The sequence below is a fragment of the Cladophialophora carrionii genome, assembly GCF_000365165.1.
Source record: "Cladophialophora carrionii CBS 160.54 unplaced genomic scaffold supercont1.5, whole genome shotgun sequence".
NCBI classification, from domain to species: domain Eukaryota; kingdom Fungi; phylum Ascomycota; class Eurotiomycetes; order Chaetothyriales; family Herpotrichiellaceae; genus Cladophialophora; species Cladophialophora carrionii.
The window spans coordinates 390965-408923 of record NW_008481830.1 but is presented as its reverse complement, the minus strand read 5'-3'; the positions used below and the strand labels follow the sequence as shown (position 1 = coordinate 408923).

General features: G+C 54.6%; 7 protein-coding genes across 7 annotated transcripts; 3 read left to right on the top strand and 4 right to left on the bottom strand.

The window, feature by feature from the left end:
• Window positions 1-341: 341 nt before the first annotated feature.
• G647_05971 (uncharacterized protein) lies at window positions 342-2276 on the bottom strand (the record flags this gene model as incomplete). The annotated part of the gene is made up of 1 exon (XM_008730296.1): window positions 342-2276. One exon carries the CDS (start codon window positions 2274-2276, stop codon window positions 342-344), a length of 1935 nt encoding a protein of 644 aa, XP_008728518.1.
• A 1542-nt stretch (window positions 2277-3818) lies between these two features.
• On the top strand, window positions 3819-4962 carry G647_05970 (uncharacterized protein; the record flags this gene model as incomplete). The annotated part of the gene is made up of 2 exons (XM_008730295.1): window positions 3819-4199; window positions 4255-4962. 2 exons carry the CDS (start codon window positions 3819-3821, stop codon window positions 4960-4962), a joined length of 1089 nt encoding a protein of 362 aa, XP_008728517.1.
• Window positions 4963-6471: 1509 nt separating this feature from the next.
• On the bottom strand, window positions 6472-7248 carry G647_05969 (uncharacterized protein; the record flags this gene model as incomplete). The annotated part of the gene is made up of 1 exon (XM_008730294.1): window positions 6472-7248. The coding sequence occupies one exon, from the start codon at window positions 7246-7248 to the stop codon at window positions 6472-6474; it is 777 nt and encodes a 258-aa protein (XP_008728516.1).
• Window positions 7249-7954: 706 nt separating this feature from the next.
• Window positions 7955-8671, bottom strand: G647_05968 (uncharacterized protein; the record flags this gene model as incomplete). Its single annotated transcript, XM_008730293.1, has 1 exon — window positions 7955-8671. One exon carries the CDS (start codon window positions 8669-8671, stop codon window positions 7955-7957), a length of 717 nt encoding a protein of 238 aa, XP_008728515.1.
• Window positions 8672-9387: 716 nt separating this feature from the next.
• Window positions 9388-9823, bottom strand: G647_05967 (vacuolar transporter chaperone 1; the record flags this gene model as incomplete). Its single annotated transcript, XM_008730292.1, has 2 exons — window positions 9388-9725; window positions 9790-9823. 2 exons carry the CDS (start codon window positions 9821-9823, stop codon window positions 9388-9390), a joined length of 372 nt encoding a protein of 123 aa, XP_008728514.1.
• Window positions 9824-10904: 1081 nt separating this feature from the next.
• On the top strand, window positions 10905-12119 carry G647_05966 (uncharacterized protein; the record flags this gene model as incomplete). Its single annotated transcript, XM_008730291.1, has 2 exons — window positions 10905-11663; window positions 11745-12119. 2 exons carry the CDS (start codon window positions 10905-10907, stop codon window positions 12117-12119), a joined length of 1134 nt encoding a protein of 377 aa, XP_008728513.1.
• A 4751-nt stretch (window positions 12120-16870) lies between these two features.
• On the top strand, window positions 16871-17959 carry G647_05965 (uncharacterized protein; the record flags this gene model as incomplete). Its single annotated transcript, XM_008730290.1, has 3 exons — window positions 16871-16974; window positions 17030-17061; window positions 17136-17959. 3 exons carry the CDS (start codon window positions 16871-16873, stop codon window positions 17957-17959), a joined length of 960 nt encoding a protein of 319 aa, XP_008728512.1.

The window sequence follows — 17959 nt, the reverse complement described above, 5'->3', positions numbered from 1 at the left end:
AGTCCATTGTCTTATCCATTGACCATTGACTCCTAGAGGTACAGTATCCCATCGCTGTTCCTGACTCCTAGAGGTACAGTATCTTGACGCTTTTCCTGTCGTCTGAGCTTTGCTTCGTCATTCATTGTCATTGCCTGCCTTGGCATGAACTGCAGTTCTGTGTATCCTGTCTTTCTTTTGGGTATCCTATGCTGTGCTATGCTATGCTTCGCTTCGTTTCGTATCATTCGTTTGCTGATCCCTGCTTTCCTTCCCTGCTTTCTTTCCGTCACTTGCTTATCCTGCTCTCTTTCCTTCACTTTGCTTCCTGCATTCCTTCCCTTGTCTCTTCATTCCTTCCTTCATTCCTCCTCGCTGATTTCCCCGTCACTGTCAGCCATCAGTGGCACTTCGCCCTCGAATAGATCGTCCAGTGGATCCTCCTCTGGGATCATTTCTCCCATGTCAATGTCCCCAGCCGACAGTGGGGCAATCTTGTCGCCTAGGTTGTGGTCGATGATCTCTAGCTGGTCGTATGCGGGTTCATTGTCCTCTAAATCCTCGGCATCGGAGAGGTCGTCGTAATAGTACTTGCGCGGTTCGGTTGTGGTCGTTGCTTCTGTGGTCGAGGATGAGGTCGTCATCTTGCTTGCAGTCGGGCCGGCTTGTCTAGCCGGTTGCATGTCCAGCTGATCGAATGCGCTCTTCTCCAATTGTGCTGCCCGGCTCTTCTTCTGCTTGCTTGTGGTGTCTGTGTTGGTTGAAGCCGAGATTGAGGTTGCGGCTGCGGTTCTGATCCTGTTCTTCGCCGGTGCCTTTGGTTTGGTGACTTTTGAGGCCTTGGAGGAGAGGACGGTGGAGTTGTTGTTCTTGTATCTTGATGCGGCTTTGGTCTTCTTGGTGTTTGTGACGGTTGCCCTGGCCGCCGAGGATGCGACACTCGGGATTGCAGGCTGTGAGATGGCTGTCAAAGTTGAGGTCGAAGCCGCAGCCGAAGTTGAAGCCGCCATGGCCAGGATTTCGGCATGAGAGGCAGCCCTGCGTGCAAGGCGGAGTTCGTCTTCCACCTTCTTTTGCTCGAACTGGTCCTTGATCATGCCCTGAGCCTTCAAGAGGGCCAGGTTCTGGGACTTGGGCAGCCACGAGTAGCTGCGGTCTTTCTTTTCCCGTTTGGGAAGGGAAGACTCCGTCCCTTCCGGGGAGGCCGGTGGCGTTTCGGGCGGCGCGGGTCGGTCGACAGAGGCTGTGGCCGCGTTGGCCTCAGTGTCCGCCTGGGCTGGCGCGGCGGACGGAGTCTCGCTGGCCTCGGATTCCGCAGGAGCGACAGCAACAACGGAGTCGTTGACCTGAGTGGCGGCCTGAGTCGAGGCGCCGACAGGAGTGTTGGTGACGTTGGCCTGTAAGGCCGCTCGGGCTGCCTTGACAGCTTGCTGATGGAGGGACGCGGGGGCGGAGGGCGCATCGACTGTCAGGTCGATGGTTGGCGTTGGCTGCGGCGTCACCCGCGACGGGTGGAGGTTGGCCTCCGGCCCATTGTGCACCGGGCAGAGGTGACAGAGATCGGCCTTGAGGATTCGCTGGCCAGCTGCTGCTATGTTCGCACGTCGTGTCTGTTCATGGTGCCCGCTGATCATCTCCTTGAGGTATTGCTCGTATCCAGCTTGCAGAGGTGTGGCTGGAGCCCCTTGAGCAATGAGGGCGATGGTGTCGGTCTCAGGTACAAGGGGGAGGAGCTTGCCGTCGATTCCGATTCTGAAGTCGTAGAAGCCTCGCAACATATTGATGTAGTGTCTGGTGCTGAGACATTCTCTTTGTAGCGTCGATTTCTGGTTCGTGAGCGTCTCTTTCTCCTTCTCAAGAGTGGCAATCTTCTCTTGAAGCTCTGTGACGGTCTTTTCGTGCTGTTCTGACTGGGTTTTGAGGGACTCTTGCAGCTTCTGATTTTGTTCCATCGAACTCATGAGTTGTTTGTTGGCCTCGATGATGGCGGTTGTTGTTTGAGTGTTGTCGAGAGAGCTCAAGGTGTTGCTGTTGACGCCGTCGAAGGACGCGAAAGGAGTGTTGCCGGATGAATCCAAGCTATTGTTCGCATCGTTGGTGGTGAATGCGTTAGCAACGTTGTAAGAAGGGCTCAAGATGCTGCTGATCATGCCGTTGTTGAATGTGTCGGAACTGTTGTCTGCAGAGCCTAAGACGTTGCTGTTCGCGCCGCTGGTGAGAGTGCCAGGATTGAAATCCAATGTTGCGTTCCACTGTGCGGTGCTATTGCCGAAATCCTGATTGTCGATGTCGAACATACTTCCTGCAAAATCCAGGGGCATCGGATCGCCGCTCACTTGGTCCCACGAAGCCATACTGTTCTGCATGTCATTGTGGTTCTGGGTGAGGGGGTCAGTGCTGGTGTAAATTGGATTTTGAAGAGTGTCGCCGGCGGAGGCTGTGTGAATGTTCTGATGACAATGGGGAAATTGCTGATTCGAATTTCGACGCAAGCTTCGAGTGTTGTGATTGGGATTCATGGTGACACGATCGTACAGCTGAAGAGTCGTCCGATTGAGATTGTAGCAGTCGCTGTCGAAGTCAGTCACTTCAAGTGAAGGCCTGGCTGATTGGTTTTCGCTGGCTGTTTGCTCTCTGGAGGGGTATCAACCGTAACGTTGTAGAAGGCAGGAAGAAGTTGAGCAGTGAGCGGGATTGCAGAGGGAGAGAGAGCAGACCTGGAGATTTAGAGAGTCGAAAGATCGAGCCTTCAATGCGAAAGACTGGAAAAGTTGGCACATTGAACTCTGCGGAAGAAAAAACCAAAAGGAGACTCTCAATGGACGTCCGCATCATTGGCCGGTTGAACAGTGATCAAGACGAAAAGACCGTGCTGCTGCGGACAGACTTCACCTGTAAGACTTTCTGCCTTTTCCGATTGAGCTTGACATCGTTATTCATGGTTCACCTATTGTCAATGCCGTCTAGGCTGTCTGCTGGCGGCAAGCCGACTGCCTGCCAGTGGTTCACGCTCACCCGGTGGGCTTAGACTGGGCGCTTTTGCACCTTTAGAGGTTCGTGACCACGTTTCCGGTGCCTCTAAATCACTTGCCCACTGTCCATTCGACGTTGGGAGCTGTCCGCCCACATATTTGGTCCAATCCCAAGCCTTACCAGAATTAACTTTCAGATCTCTCCACTAGGCTCAGCGTGGTCCTTAGCGTGGCGACACACTCTGTATTGCACATGACGGGCTGAAGGTTGTCCGCCCCGGGACCTGCGAGCGACGACATTCTGCGCGGCCTCATTACAGAGGTGGTGCGCAGTTGGTATACCACCGCATGAGGAAGACTATTTACGGATGAGGTCAGCGTTTTATAGCTGCAGGTGTCTGCGATAAGGAGCTTTATCAGGACAGCATCGCCTATTGGTTCGCTTAGGCGTGCCGAATGCTTAAAAGCAGCGACTAGATCTGGCATCAGCCTCGCCGGGCCTCGTCGCTCACACTTCCATCCCCGCATTACCGTCTTGCATGGGCACGACGCATCCACAAAGGCACAGACAGAGGCGAGCGTGGGATATGAATCACCAGAATGAGTGTCATTCTTTGTACAGGTAGCGTCTCTTGTGCACTTTGCGACGATCACAGTGCTGATTTTCGTCTCAGCTGGTTATGACCACACAATCAGGTGCGCCATCTTTGTCGACAACACCACCTTGCCTTGAACTGACAGTCAATCCTCAGATTTTGGGAAGCACTCTCCGGAATATGTTCGCGCACGATCCAACATCCCGAGTCTCAAGTGAACAGGCTATGCATAACACCTGACAAGAAATACCTGGCCGCTGCCGGCAGGCACATGGTCCGCCTGTACGACATCAAGTCCAGCAATCCGAACCCTGTCCAGCAATTCGAGGGCCATACAAACAATATCACGGGTGTCGCATTTCACTGCGAGGGCAAATGGATGGTCACAAGCTCCGAGGACATGACTGTAAGAGTCTGGGACACGAGAACAGGCATGGTACAGAGGAACTACCAACACTCACACCCGGTCAACGATGTCGTGATTCATCCAAATCAAGGCGAACTCGTCAGCTGCGATCGGGGTGGGAACATCCGCATCTGGGATCTTGGGGAGAGCAAATGCACACATCAGCTCGTGCCAGTTGAGGACGTCTCGATGGCCAGCGTGAGTGTCGCAAGCGACGGCTCTCTTCTAGCAGCTGGAAACAACCTGGTAAGTCGCGTAGCAGTGGGACGGCATGAAAACCAGCACTGATGTTTTTTTCCAGGGTGACGTCTACATCTGGCGAATGTATCAAAACCACGACTCGACCACCCTCCTGCCCTGCCGGGTTTTCAAAGCACACAAGGACTACCTCACCCGTTTGCTGCTCTCCCCAGATATTAAACTCCTCGCCACATGCAGTGCCGACCACACTGTTCGGATCTGGAAGATTGACATGAATGAAGAACACCTCGAAGTCATCCCAGAACAGCAGTCGCCGACTCCGCCACATCACCAAAATGGAACATCCAATACACCTGTAGCGAACGCGCTGAAACGAGAAAACCCCCACTCATCCGTTTCGTCCCAGCCGCAATCATCTCTGCGTCTCAACACGGATGAGCAGGACGGCAACAACAGCGAAACCTCACCCAATCCCAAACCCTTCCGCTCCGCCACGTCCCTCGCATCCACAGCCTCCGGCACAACATCCAGCCCGCAGAGCCAATTCCGCGCCAACGGTGCGCCAGGGTTCGGCACGGATCTCATATCGGCTAGGCGCCCCTTGCCGTGCGACGTCGTCCTGGACAACCACCAGCGTTGGGTGTGGGATTGTGCATTCTCCGCCGACAGTGCCTATCTCGTCACGGTCTGCTCCGATCACTACGCACGTCTGTGGGAGCTTTCCAGTGCGACCATCATCAGACAGTACAATGGACATCACAGGGGAGCCGTCTGCGTTGCGCTGAACGATTACAGTAGTCCGCCTTAGGAAGAGGGCGAAGAACGGGAAGCGCACGGCCAGCCAGAAGCCCGCCGTCGAGGCACAGCAAGGGAGCACGAAAGAGCAAGAGCTCTTGTTAGGAACATGCAGCAGGAACACGAGAGAGCGAGGACCGTCATTCGTCGCACGCAGCGGAACGGGCGGAAAACTCCCTCAGATTGATCCGACTTTGGACGTGGAGACTATCGGTGTCATTTCAAGGCTCCAATGGAGCTGCCCGGCCCAGGCTCTCCAGAGTAGGAACACCTTCTTTTTGAAAGCGACTGGACAGGATTGTCCAAAACGCAGAAATTGCTTACCCTTGGAATAATAGCGCTGCATAGCATAGCATGACATAGTTGCAGAGCAGGGCGCTTGGTCAAGATTTGAGCTGGGCGCTTGGTCAAGATTTGAGCTTGAGATCCGGAGTTTGACCTCAGAGCCTGGAGGTTGTAGCCTGGAGGTTGTAGCCTGGAGGTTGTAGCCTGGAGCTTGTAGCCTGGATGTTGTAGCCTGGAGCTTGTAGCCTGGAGGTTGTAGCCTGGAGCTTGGAATCCCATCCCAACCTGCTGCGAAATACGACATTTCTCTCGAGGCTGCACACAATCGAATGGATCACGATTTTGAGACCGCGGGAAATGTCTGTGTCGTCCGTCACGCGCGCCAGTGTTATCATGCACTGAGTACTCGGTACACAACAGCTCGAACCTACAGTCCACCCTCACGTTCCTACAACCCATCGATTGCAGCAGCTTGTCAGGGTCATTCTTCCTCCTCCTCCTCCTCTTCTTCTTCTTTGCGCCACAAAGCCCGCTAATGCAGAATGAGGGATGTAGCCTTTCCATTCATTACTTTCCTACCTAACCTGCTGTAGCTTACACGTATACTGCGTACTGCGTACTGCGTTACTACGTACTCGTCAATTATACCCCAGATCCAGGTCGGTGCAGTGGACATGCACGGTCGAACGATCGATGTTCAAGCAGGTGAAGAGATCCGTGCCGTGTTCGGGCTGACGACGTTGGATATCGGTGGCGTGGGATGTCCGAGCAGACGTCCGGGCTCGAACACACCAGATTGCCGACCAAAGGGGGCTGATACTGCCCCGACGTGGAGCCGACGAAGTGGCGGAAAGTGGACGTCGGCGACGTCGGCGACGTCAGCGACGGTCAGCGACGAAGGGGAACTCGTTGTAGAGCGTGGTGTTCTTTCTGGCCGTAGCAACTGGGTGACCTCGATGCCGTAGTCGACGTTGTGCAACGGAAAAAGGTGTCGTAGGTGATGTTGGAGCACGGCGCCGCGGGCCTCCGCCGCCGCCGCCCTGCAGGTCGGCGCTCAGTTCCGAGGGCGAGCCTGGCCAGACCTTGGTGCGCGCGCGCCGTCCGTGGCGTCGGCCATGGAGAGACGTTGTACACGTAGACGTTGCGCATGTAGTCGGTCCCACGTGGCGTACTGGCCGAGACTGTTGACGCTGACTCCGTGTGAGTCCGTTGCAGTGCATGTTCTGCAACGAGTATATTAGTGCTTGTTGGGCTTGAAAGCTGACGCAGTCGTCGCCGTTGGTTGACGACCGAGTTCTGGGTCGTGATCCCGTCGCTCCGGTACGTGTCCCAGCTGTCGGTGTTTCTTGGCCGTGTTGTTGGACGTGGAGAAGCCTGTGATGGAAATGTGGGAGAAAATCACGTTGCTCGGGTTGGCCACCCAGTTGTAGTATTGCGGCGAGTAGATGAGATTGAGGTTCGAGATGGTGCCGGAGTGGAGGCCCACGGTGCCAAAGAGGATGGGTCGGAGAGTGTAGATGTCCTGGGCGTACAGGTCGTACCACACCTGGCCGTTGCCGTCGAGAGTGCCCCCTCTGTAGACGTTGACGTCCTCGCCGCCGAGTTTGAAGAATGTGGTCGCGTTCTGAAAGACCTGCTTGAACGAGTGGGCTTGCCAGTAGTCCGTGTCATTTGTGAACTGGATGTATCCTTGGATGTCGATGTCGATAGATCGGAGGAAGGTCATGTCCAGGGCGGTGCCAATGGTGTACTTCGTGGATGCGTCAAAGATCACGTGCCCGCCATTGTTGCAGGCATGTAGAGCTGAGAGGTTGTATGGTGAGTCGTTGGTGACGGAGTCATTGTGGGATTGGACGTAGCAGTCTCTCGTTCGAGGAGGTGATGGCTGATTGGGGACCGTTGGATAATGAGGATGAGTTATGAAGCAGGGTCGTGGAGAGTGGTGCTTCCCACGATACACTGAGACGGCCAACGTTGATGCGGCTTGCACCAACAGCAGTATTGACAACTGCATCGTGGTTGAGTTTTGGCAGAACTACTACTGGCAACAAGCGTCTTGCCGATGGATAGTGTATGCCTTCTGCTCACCAGCTCGGACTTGGAGTAGTCGGACTCGTTGTGCCCAACTTCCTCTAAGCGATCTCGGTTGACTATTGGAAGCCCATTCTTAGTGTGAGGATCGACGGCACGGATGTGTTGACGATGAAGCGTTCGACGTTCGTCCATGTGCCGACGCATTTCAGCCTCAATTCGGCCAATTAGCGTCTGAAATTTGAGCAATCCTCGTCCTTTTGGTCGCGCGGTTTTCTCGTCGTACCCCAGATTTCAACTATCTCTCCGCATTTCTTGCAGGGCAGATTCAGTGGGAGCAGGGTTCCTGCATGTTTAGGAGTACAGGAGTCCCTATTCCGCCGTCTTGCAGGGTTTGGTGTAGGCAGCTTCCGTGTTGGGTCAAGTCTTGGTGTATTGTCGCCCGAGGTGGTTGAATCATACCATTGGACCTCACATTACCAGGTGTCGGGGCGAGCCTTTGCAGTGGTTGGTTATGCTGGTACACGGGCCCTGGGAATCACCAGCAGCTCGCTCGTGGTAGTGACCAACTGTTGGAGAGCTTGTTGTTTCTGTTCAAAAGTACTCATATCGATGTCTCCCGTCGAGGATGTGCATGAAAATTGAGATCAAGCTGACATGAGCGGTCGAAGAGAGCCAACGGTTGACGATCAACCCTTCCCATCCTCAATCGTCATCGGTATCACTTCCTCGCTCAAATCAGTCTCATCTCTTGCCGCTGCTCCAGCGCGAGAATCACCTTCCTTCTGTTGCTCCATGGCGCCCAGCCTGGCTCTCCAGTAACCCTTGCCATAACTCAAGCAGACTTCCTCTCCCTTCGCAATGCCGCTACTCAATGGATTCACCCAAACTCCCATCCTCGCCTCCCACATCTCTTTACCCTTCGCTCCTTTGACCCTGACATAGTACTCCTCGAACACCGCATTCGGCCCGTCTCTGATGCCATGATAATCATTGATGAAGCGAGCTTCATTGCCCATGCCAGCACCATCTATTGCAAGCGAGGCATCCCGGTCCAGGAAAGCAAGGTCATAGTCACTGGTGCTGCAGGTAGGTAAAGGACAAGAGTGCAGCAGACCTGTATAGTCAATGATGTGCGTGCCGGGGACCAGCGGACGGGCAGCGAACAGTCCTGATTGTGGGTATGCTGGGTGCGAAGGTAACTTAATGGATTCAACGACAACCGAAGGATTCGAGCTTGGCGAGAAAGTACATTGAGCGGACACGATATATGCATCCGGCTCCGGGGCACGTACCGATTGAATCAATTCACGCTGACTCGGAGTGAGTGAACTGTCCAGATGTACGGTGGATAGATATGGCAGGTTTGCTGGCCAGTGCTGTGGAGGACGCGTGTATGTTGCCATCTTTGCAGGAGGACAGATTTTTGTCGAACGTTTATCGCCCCTTGTCTGGCCATTGCTGCCCCTGTGTGTTCGGGACTTGCTGTTTGTGTTATGGACCTTGTTTGGCGGTTTTGCTGAACGTCCCATGCTGCTCAAAGAGACATAGTCCAGCCGCCTAATTGCTGACCGGTGTGAGACGCCTACCTTCGTGAGTGCTGCATTCGCTGTGGTCGGAGGTATCACGACAGGAAAGTGAGTGAGTCCCAAGTTCAAAGCAAAGACAAGGGATTTCCGTGGGCTTACCTAAGCGAGGCGCACTTCCCACACAGGTTGTCAGTGCCGGCGAAGTGATTGGAAGGTTGATCCCGATGCAAAGACACGACGAAGGTGGCGGGATCACAGTGTTTATGCTGAAGCAACGGTTTCACAAAGTCAGATCGACTGTATTCATTTCAAAGCACTATTCATCTCCTCGTCTTCCGAGGGATACCTAGTGAGGTATCCATCAAGCCCTCACACCTGGACGCTTGCCACCCTCGAACTCACAGAAAGCTCCAGGAGAAGACCGGCGTCTCTATTGAAAGATCCCTTTGACTCGGCCTCTTTATCGCTTCTCCATATATGTCACCTGTCTCTCGCATACCACTCGTAGGTGCCACCTTTTGGTTCCAATCGCGTCTACAAGTTCTGTACAATCCTTGTTCCTGAGTTGTGCATTGGGCGTTGGAACCTCGTGATTAAGCCTCGACGACTCTGAGGACGAAATTGACTATCACAGCAGCCAGAAGAGCAAGAGCCAAGACGGTGGGCCCAATCCTGTCATCAAAGCCACCTTGACCTCTCACTCTGATACTCTTCGCTCGCCAGTGGAAAGTGACAAGAGCGTATATCATAGCCATCATGGCAACCAGGGTGAATAGTCCAGCGGAAATACGGCCGACCGAGTCGCCAAAGTTCAAGAGCCCAACAGCAAGACCACCGAGGATAACGGTGAAGTTGAGCCACGATAGGAATGTACGCTCGTTGGCGAAGAAGACCTTTGGCTCAACGCGGGTCGGCAGGGCGATGCGCTTGCCTACATTAGAGACCAGTCAGCAGGCTGGGATTGAAACTGGGCTGGAAGCGTAGAGTGGGCTTACCAGGGGCACTTTGAAGCAGAGGTCTTTCGGACATGTTGCTTCGAGGTGGTGAAGGAGATCGTTGATTGTGACTTGGAGAATTTCGGTTTCGGATTTGGAGATCGCTGTCAGACCTGATGGGAACCCTGTTTAGAGTCTGAGGCTCCCGGTTCCGACTATTGGTGTTTTGTGGTAGCAAAGGTGCTTGTTCAGGTACGTCGATAATGAGCGTTCCGTTGGGGAGATTTCTCGTCCGATATTGCTTGGATGGCGACTTGATTGTACAGAGAGTATACGATGACTTCTGGGTTACGGAGGACCTCTGCGTGTTTTCTTCGTTTCTTCGATGTGCGTCCTCACCGTGGTACTTTATTCCACGAGCACTTTCCCCAGCGAACAGATGGCTTGGGATAACGTGTTTGTAACTGCTACTTCTGTAAAGAGCCGCGAGTGGCTTCAAGTGCGGCGTCGACTGCGATGTCTCTGATGGCTCTCGATCAGTCTGGCAATTCTGTAGGACCTTTGGCAAAACTCTTTCTGTAGACTCCAATCCACGCGGTCAAGTCCTGATCTTGCGAAGTGGGACGACGGGCTTGCGGGGAGCTCGGGAAGAGGCTTTCGCTTTGTGGTTCTTTGTGATACGTGGGCTACCCGTTGCTCGGATAGGTCCAGTGAGTGATGAGTACGCTCGGGTCAACGCAGCTCAGCAAGCGGGTGAGGTCAGGCAGTTGTTTGCTCTCTTCTTTTTTTCACTTTCAGCTTTCTCCAACCGCAACCGATTTGAGCACGACGGTCGCAACACAACAGCAGTAAAGTATGTTCAAGGAAGAGTAGAAGGATATACAGCTGCGAATGCACTGGATCAAAAGGTATAGTCGACGCAGCAGTCAGTGACCTTTCAGCTAAGATACAATATGCACAGAAGAAGGTTCTGAGAGGGATCGAAAGGGCTTTTGCTGCAGCTTGAGCTCATTGAGGCTCGGAACTCAACACTGCGGGGACACCAGCCCTGCACCTGCTCGACACGAAGCTTCCTATTCGCGGTAGCCCCTCCAAGCTTTCTGTTGATTCTCCAGGGCAAAGTCCGCAAGCGCGGATAAGGGCGACTCCAGCGCAAAATTGTGCCTGATGCCGAAATGTCCACCGTACGCACATTACGGTCGATCACAAACCTCTTTGACTCCGGCAAACATTCTCGACATCAACAGCAAAATGCACATGCAACCACACTGGACTCTGGCAGCCCTTCACCAGCAACAGTCAAGCACCGCCGACTGAGGAAAGCTTCACACCTGCACCGCTCCAATTCGACCCTCTTCGACGCATCTGTCAGTGCCCGAGGTACCTTTACTTTACAACATCACCAATCGGACCATCCATTGACAGAGTTTCGGCGCCGACTTGCGAGGAAGGCCTCGACATTTAGCTTGAGAACGAGACGTCGCCAGGGCGAACGCGACCAGTGCGAAGCAGCAAAGGAAGAGGAGAAGCTTCGGGAGCTAGTACTGTCGGGAAGTGACAAGGGTGCCGTGCAATCTGTCCAGGAGCGAAGCCCCAACAACTGTCAAGCGGACAAGTCACCTCAGGAGGAAGAAAAGGCGGTCGAGACCCAAGCAGGGGAGGCGCAGGAGCGAGCAGCTACGAGGAATTCTTCGCTGACAACTGTGCGTGTGCGGGACCCTACTGAGAGCCCATCTGTCAAGCAACTTCCTCCTCTACCAACCACCGCGGACTCGGCTGAGAAGACTCTACCGCTACAGGAAGTCATACACCAAACCCAAGAGACATACACCACTGAAGAAGTCGTTGGTGGAAAGACTTCTGTCAAAAAGATGGCGTCGGAACAACCGCAGCCTCCGGTCCCCTATACCCGACTCAAGGAGATAACTGAGCATGTGAGTATCGAATGGCGCCTTCAGGGCTCGTTCTCCGGCTGCGGCCAGGGTGGTCGGAGGTGCTAATGCGTGAATGAGCAGGCCTGCGAAACGGCGCTCTCGGGCGTAACGTCCTACATCCACACCGACACGGAAAAGTGGAACACCACCATCATCAACAGCATTCTAGGCGCCCTCGTGCAGGAAACCACGCAAAGCCCACCTGCCGGCTCATCAGCACCTGCCCAACCACAATTCAAATACGTTGTCAACAGCACCATCATCCAACACGCGGCTTCTTCATCCTCATCTTCCGGCGACGATCCGAAGAGAACCAGTGGCCGCCGAGGTATGCACGCTGCAAGTGGGGCTTATTGGAACAACGAGAAGGATGGCATGTGGAGCTTCAAGTATCCCGGTGCGGACAGCAAGGGGTTGGATGTGGTTGTTGGGATCATCTGGGTTTGGGTTGGTTGAGAAGCCCCAGACCTGCAGGAGCACAAAAGCGATGGAGCGCTACAGAGCTGCAGCGGAAGGGACGGGATGAGGTGCAGTATCTTCAGTCCCTGGGCCTTGACTGCTACTATTGGGCATCACTGAGGAAGAGATACACGTCCTGACGAGATTGGACTGTCTGTTTGGCATTGAAAACCGACATGGGTGGATTCGACCCTGTGGTAGATTATGTCAAGAAATGTGTTGGTGCCTGTGGTGCCAGAAGTGTTGCAAGGGATGCGTCCCCCTGGATGCTGACCCAGCCAACTTTCCCAACCACAGTCCCGTCTGCAGAGCTTTCCGGATGGCCCCAGCCTTTGGCGGTGTGAAGTGCCAGCGGCACACGAAGTCGGCATGATGCTTCTGTTTTCCATGATGAGAATCAGGGCCTGTATGCAGTCTGCAAAGCTATCAGCACGTAACTGGTCTGATTCGATCCTGCTTGCTGATGGCTTGGTAAACCTCTTCTTCTGCTATGCGGCTATCGTGGTGCCGTTTGATTCCCATGACGATGCGCCCATTGGGCTGCTAACATAAACCCAAGACTGTGGGCTCGTCCACGAACATTGAGGACTTAGACAACGATGGATGTGCATGGCCGCAAGCATGCGTAGGGGACATGCCAGCCTTCAATGTCAGGGCGACGATGGCCAATAGACAGGTACACATACTCTGTACCCCTGAACCTCTTTAGAACCACTCGTGCTTGCTGCTGCCATTCAGTCACTGATCTTATCCGGACAACTTAACTTTTGTGCGGCATTCTCAAGTCCCCAGCTTTCCCAAGATGGTTTGCCATTGGATTGTTCAAGATGAGTGAAGGTGCGGCACTTTCAGTCATCTCGTTATTTCAGCCGCAGTGGGAGAGGAGTAAATACCTATTCGCGGCTCCATCGAACAGAATTAATTGAAGTTGCAGACGCGCAACAGATTGTCGGTGGTTCCGCTGTCTCAAGATGCACATTGTCAATGTTGTGTCATCCCACAAGCTGTTGCTGAACAGAAGCAACGCTTCACCTTACATACAATAACCCAGCGTTTACCGTGGTATGATGCAATCTTTGAGTTTGCAGCTGGAGCAGCCGGGGTGCCCGATGAAAGGGCAGAGGTCTTCTTGCAGCTTATTGGCGGCTCTGTTGAGGCTGAGTGTGGCTCCAGCTAGTCTCCTCGGCTTGAAAATACCAGTCACGGTTCGGGCACGCACCCGAGTACGTATCCCAGTCCTCCGCAGCACGCCATCACGAGGTTTGGGTCAGGTGGTGACAGCGGGTCGGGGACTAAGGGGATCGGAGAATTCTCCCCGACCGACGCCCCCTGTCTTTGCACGGCACAGAAGAAAGCTCTTAACTCCAGGTTCAGAGAGATTGGGTAGATGGTGCTTCGCTTAACTTCTCACAGAGTAAGATCAACAAATGTTGCACCCCGGGGAAGTTTGTGTGAGCTGATGACTCACGTACATAGCGCGACCTGGTTCCTTGTGAATAGCAATAATCGAGAGCAGGCGAGGCGACGATGCCTTTCTGCTCCCGAGATCGGCGAGGCGAAACGAGCCACACACTGTAGCCTGTGTACGAGGAGCTGTGTACTCGTACGCGTAGGCTATAGATCGCTTGAGTGATGTGCAAGTTGGAGCAGTTTCCGGGGCAAGATCGTCGTCGACGGCTGTTGCCCCTGCGACTGGCGCCAAGGGAACGGAGAATGTACACAGTATCTGAGCATATGGTAGTCAGGCTTGGTGGAATTGCGCATTCGAACAACCAGCTCAGAGTACCCCTGTGTAGCATCCTCCTCTTCTGGTTCCGAAGTTCAAGTGGAGATCTGGAAGCCTCGCACGGACACAGGTTTAGGCGAGTTGTCTCGGATCAGGAACCACCACAAGGGGAATAGTGAAGCTGTCACCCAGCTGACAGTCGGTAAGATGCTGTCCCCGGCTGCTCATCCGAGCTCCGCCCCATGTCAATGTGTCGGCATGTCCCGCGAGGCAGAGCAATGTGAATTTCAAAGGCTGAAGCCGTTCGAGAGATATTCGCTGACCCAGATTGAAGCATGTCGAAACAAGGCTAGGCCAGGTTGTCACCGAGTCAATGGGCAGCAACAGAGATTCGCAGGTTGTAGGGAGTAGAGCACCTCATGCAATTGGTGTTGGGATACCTCAGAGGTCGCTTGGACAGGAATTGATGATCGAGTCATGAACAGGAAGAGAGAGCCCCGGAATTTAGCTGCATCGATAGCCTGATATTGGCCGGTGGCTTGCAGATAAACGAAGCGAATAAGACAAAGACGGTAGCTTCCCTGCTGAGTCGAGACTCCAGACTTTCGAGTCGTGGGCCGCGGCTGGCGTGTGACGTTTTGGACTTGCTGCAAATTTTCAGATGCGTTTCAGGCAGGTACATTGTGCCTCCCATTGGATCCTGCTGCGCCCACCAATCTCAGGATCAATTGACCATTGAGTGATTGATTCTCTGTGACAACCACCACCAAATCACGCTTCGACCTGACCTTGCACAGGCTACGTGGGTGCCGTGCATCACCGTCCCCTGTGAACTGATGCCAAACCTCGGATTTGTGTCACCTTCCCTGCCTACTGCGGACTCCACGCTCTGGGCTTCCCACTCTACATGCTTTGGCTGTGTTTGGCTGACCAGGGTGTCTAGAATCGAAACCTTGTCGCCCTCGTGTCCCTCCCCCGTCTTGACTGCACAACAGCCGTGCAGCATGCAGATAGACTCCAAATATAGGACTGGGCACTGGCTTTGCTTTCTCTTGCATGATGCACCCAAGCTCTGCCACTAGAGACTGCGACCAACATTCGCTCGCCTACCGCATTGTCCAGCGCTATCACACGTCGCCCGTCTCCCTTCTGCATCGGTGGGCGGCGGGTCCCAGCCGGATCAAATTGCATGTCCTGGACAGGGATGATTGATGCCTGTCGGGGTTGCTCCATTATCGACCTACTCCACTTGGCCATTATCGATCTATCGACGCAACTAAATCCTGCGACCCTCTTCCATCTCAACGCTGGATCCTAACGCCCAGCAGATCCGGCAAACGAGGTTTTTAGGTCGAACCCGTCCCTCGGAGCCAGCAACTGCTGATCAGTGGTCAACATGACAAATTTCCTCCTCCTTCGTCACCGAGAATTTCTCTAGCAAGTCAAGCTACATACGCCAGAAGAGGGGGCAAGTGTTACTGCATACATGGGTATAGCGAAAGAGAGTCGAGTGGTACCACAACCGTGTGATCTTGTCCTCGTAGTCGTCGGTCCTCTGTTGTCGTTATACCTCCGCGCCCCACCGGATAATGCAGCGGATAGGCCTTGTCACGACCTTGCTCAGCTGTACAATGCAAGCTGGACCGCGTGGCAAAAGCATTGTGGTCCATAACATAACCTTCTGGCGGATGTGCATTTCCTGGCGTCCAGTGGTTTGAGCTGCGCCCTGGGAGGTTCGTGGCCCCTGTTTGCAGGACGCTTCCCGCGGCTGAAAGAGAGCTTGTTCCCATACTGGCCCACCGGCAGCATTCATCATTGGCACCTGGGTTGATTGGCTTGTTCCGGGCTGGTGCTAGAGGATTAAACTGACGACTAGCGGTGCCCTGCTCCTCCTTTTTACGGGATTGGGCTTGAGACAGCCACTGCCGCTACGCCGTTCTCAGCCTCCCTTGCTGCGAAATCTGAGATCGCTCTTCCGGGGTTGCCATTGCACAGCATCTGACTGCTGTTTTCAACAACTGGATGTGTCCACCGGCTCTCTCATCCACTCTTTACCCCCTCCTACTCTTTGTGGAAGGCCGCAGTCTGCCGAACGGCGATCCCGGCCCACGGACTGCGGCGATCTCGCATCTGACATCTCCCTATGGGAAGCCGAGTGCAGACTCGAGCTTTGGGCCAAGGAGTAGTTTGCTAGGCGAGAAACCCTTGCTCACCTGGCCTGGTGTCCCCCGTCTGAGCGCTGCTCAGTGCATTGCTGCGTTCCAATGGCTCCACGACATCGTCATGCTTGTCATGCTCCCAAGCTGGACCAGGTACGACTGCCGATTCTCGATCGAGCATCGAACCACCGCACTTGGGTCCCTATTTGCTGGGGCTTGCCCAATGTAGGCTGCATTCGGTCCCAATCCACTTCGGCCAACGGCAGTCGAAGCCAGACTCGCGCGAAGACACTGGCTGACCACACTCTGCATTGGTCTCTCGGAACATAGTCCTGATGCTCCTGGAAGCGCAGAGCGGGTCGCGACTGCAACTCGGCTACACCCTGCCCAGGACTCCCTCAACTGCCAGCGCCATTTGCAGATCCGTCAGGGCCCTCGACACTCTACAATTATAGCGGAGTATCCGCCAGGGCGAGGACTTGGTCAGATCCTCGGAATCCAACTCGTCCACGACTGTCTGTCGACATTCGATTAAACTTGACCATTTGCAGGCTGGCCGTTCTCGCCGTTGCACTATCGCACTTCCCATTCTCCTGGCTGCCCAATCACACCCATTACCCTCGTCTCATCCTGAGCGGTTGATCTCCTTTTGCTCCCAGACATATCGTGGCCTCCTTAGCTGGCGTGCCAGCCTTGAACGCTCTGGGTCGCTCAGCTTCACGTCTGAATACTCTCACTGGAGGACACTTTCCAGTCGGCCACGCCCTGCTTCTGCGGGTCCTCCCTCGTGCGCGCCCGGCCTTACGTACTGTACGCCTAGGAGCCTCCTGCACAATGTAAGAGCCGCCCAAGGTACTTGAATGATGTCGGTCGCCACAGAGATCATCCATCAGTCCACGAGTAAACTCCTTCACATCGTCGACATGTCAGAGTCCGGGAGTGAAGCAAGCAAAGCAGCCAAGAAGAGGTCAGTCCGCCCACCACCCGCCGTCCTCCTAGGCTTCACGCTGATTGAGTCCCAGAGAGTACAATCGCAATGCCCAGCGAGTCTTCCGTAAGTGGTCCTGCGCCTCCCGCGGATCGGGCCTCTGGAATTTGCCTCTCAACGGGCACTAATTTTCCCACTAGGGCAACGGCGCAAGGAACACTTGAGCAAGCTTGAAGCATCTCAGCGAGAGTTAAACAATATCCAGGTCGAAGAAGTCGAACGTCTACGCCGGGAGAATCAGGCGCTGGTGCAAGAAAACGAATCACTGAAGGCCGCCTACGGGTCGCAAGCCAGCTCACCAGGGCCGACAACGATGAGCCCTAGCGAGGTCAGAGGCTCGCCCTCCGGCTATCTTGCATATGGGGCTACCCCTGGTGGCTTCTTAGGACCAGTCGCGGCATCGCAGCCCTTCGTCTCTGGCGCCGTGTCCGTGTCTTTGCCTGCACCTGCCACCACCCCTTTATCGAGTACCAGCAGCGATCCCAGCAACCTCGTGGTGGTGGTGCCGAACAACATACGCGAGATCCGCCGGTCGCTTCACCAAACGTTCGCGCCGCTCCTGGAGATCCACGTCATTTCCAACCCTCAGACGCATCTGGCCACCCTCGCAGCAATGGAGCCATCGCTACCAAGCCCTCTCAAACCCTCTCAACTCCAGCTTACTACGCCACACCATGCATACATAGACATGCTCCCATCGCCCAGCCTCAGAGACCGGCTCATCGCGATCGGGCCTGCAAATGCCAACACTTTTCTTACAGAGGCCTGCACCATTGCATGCGACATCGAGGACACGGGACAAATGATAGTTTGGGGCGAAGATTGGCTGAATGAATTCTCGTGGGAGTTCTCGGCTAGCGTTCTAGAACGGTGGGGAGGCTGGCTCCTTACTTCTGAATGGGGACAGAGAGCCAACTTTTGGCGACGTCAAAGAGGAGCACCGATCCTCCCAGGTTACGATTGA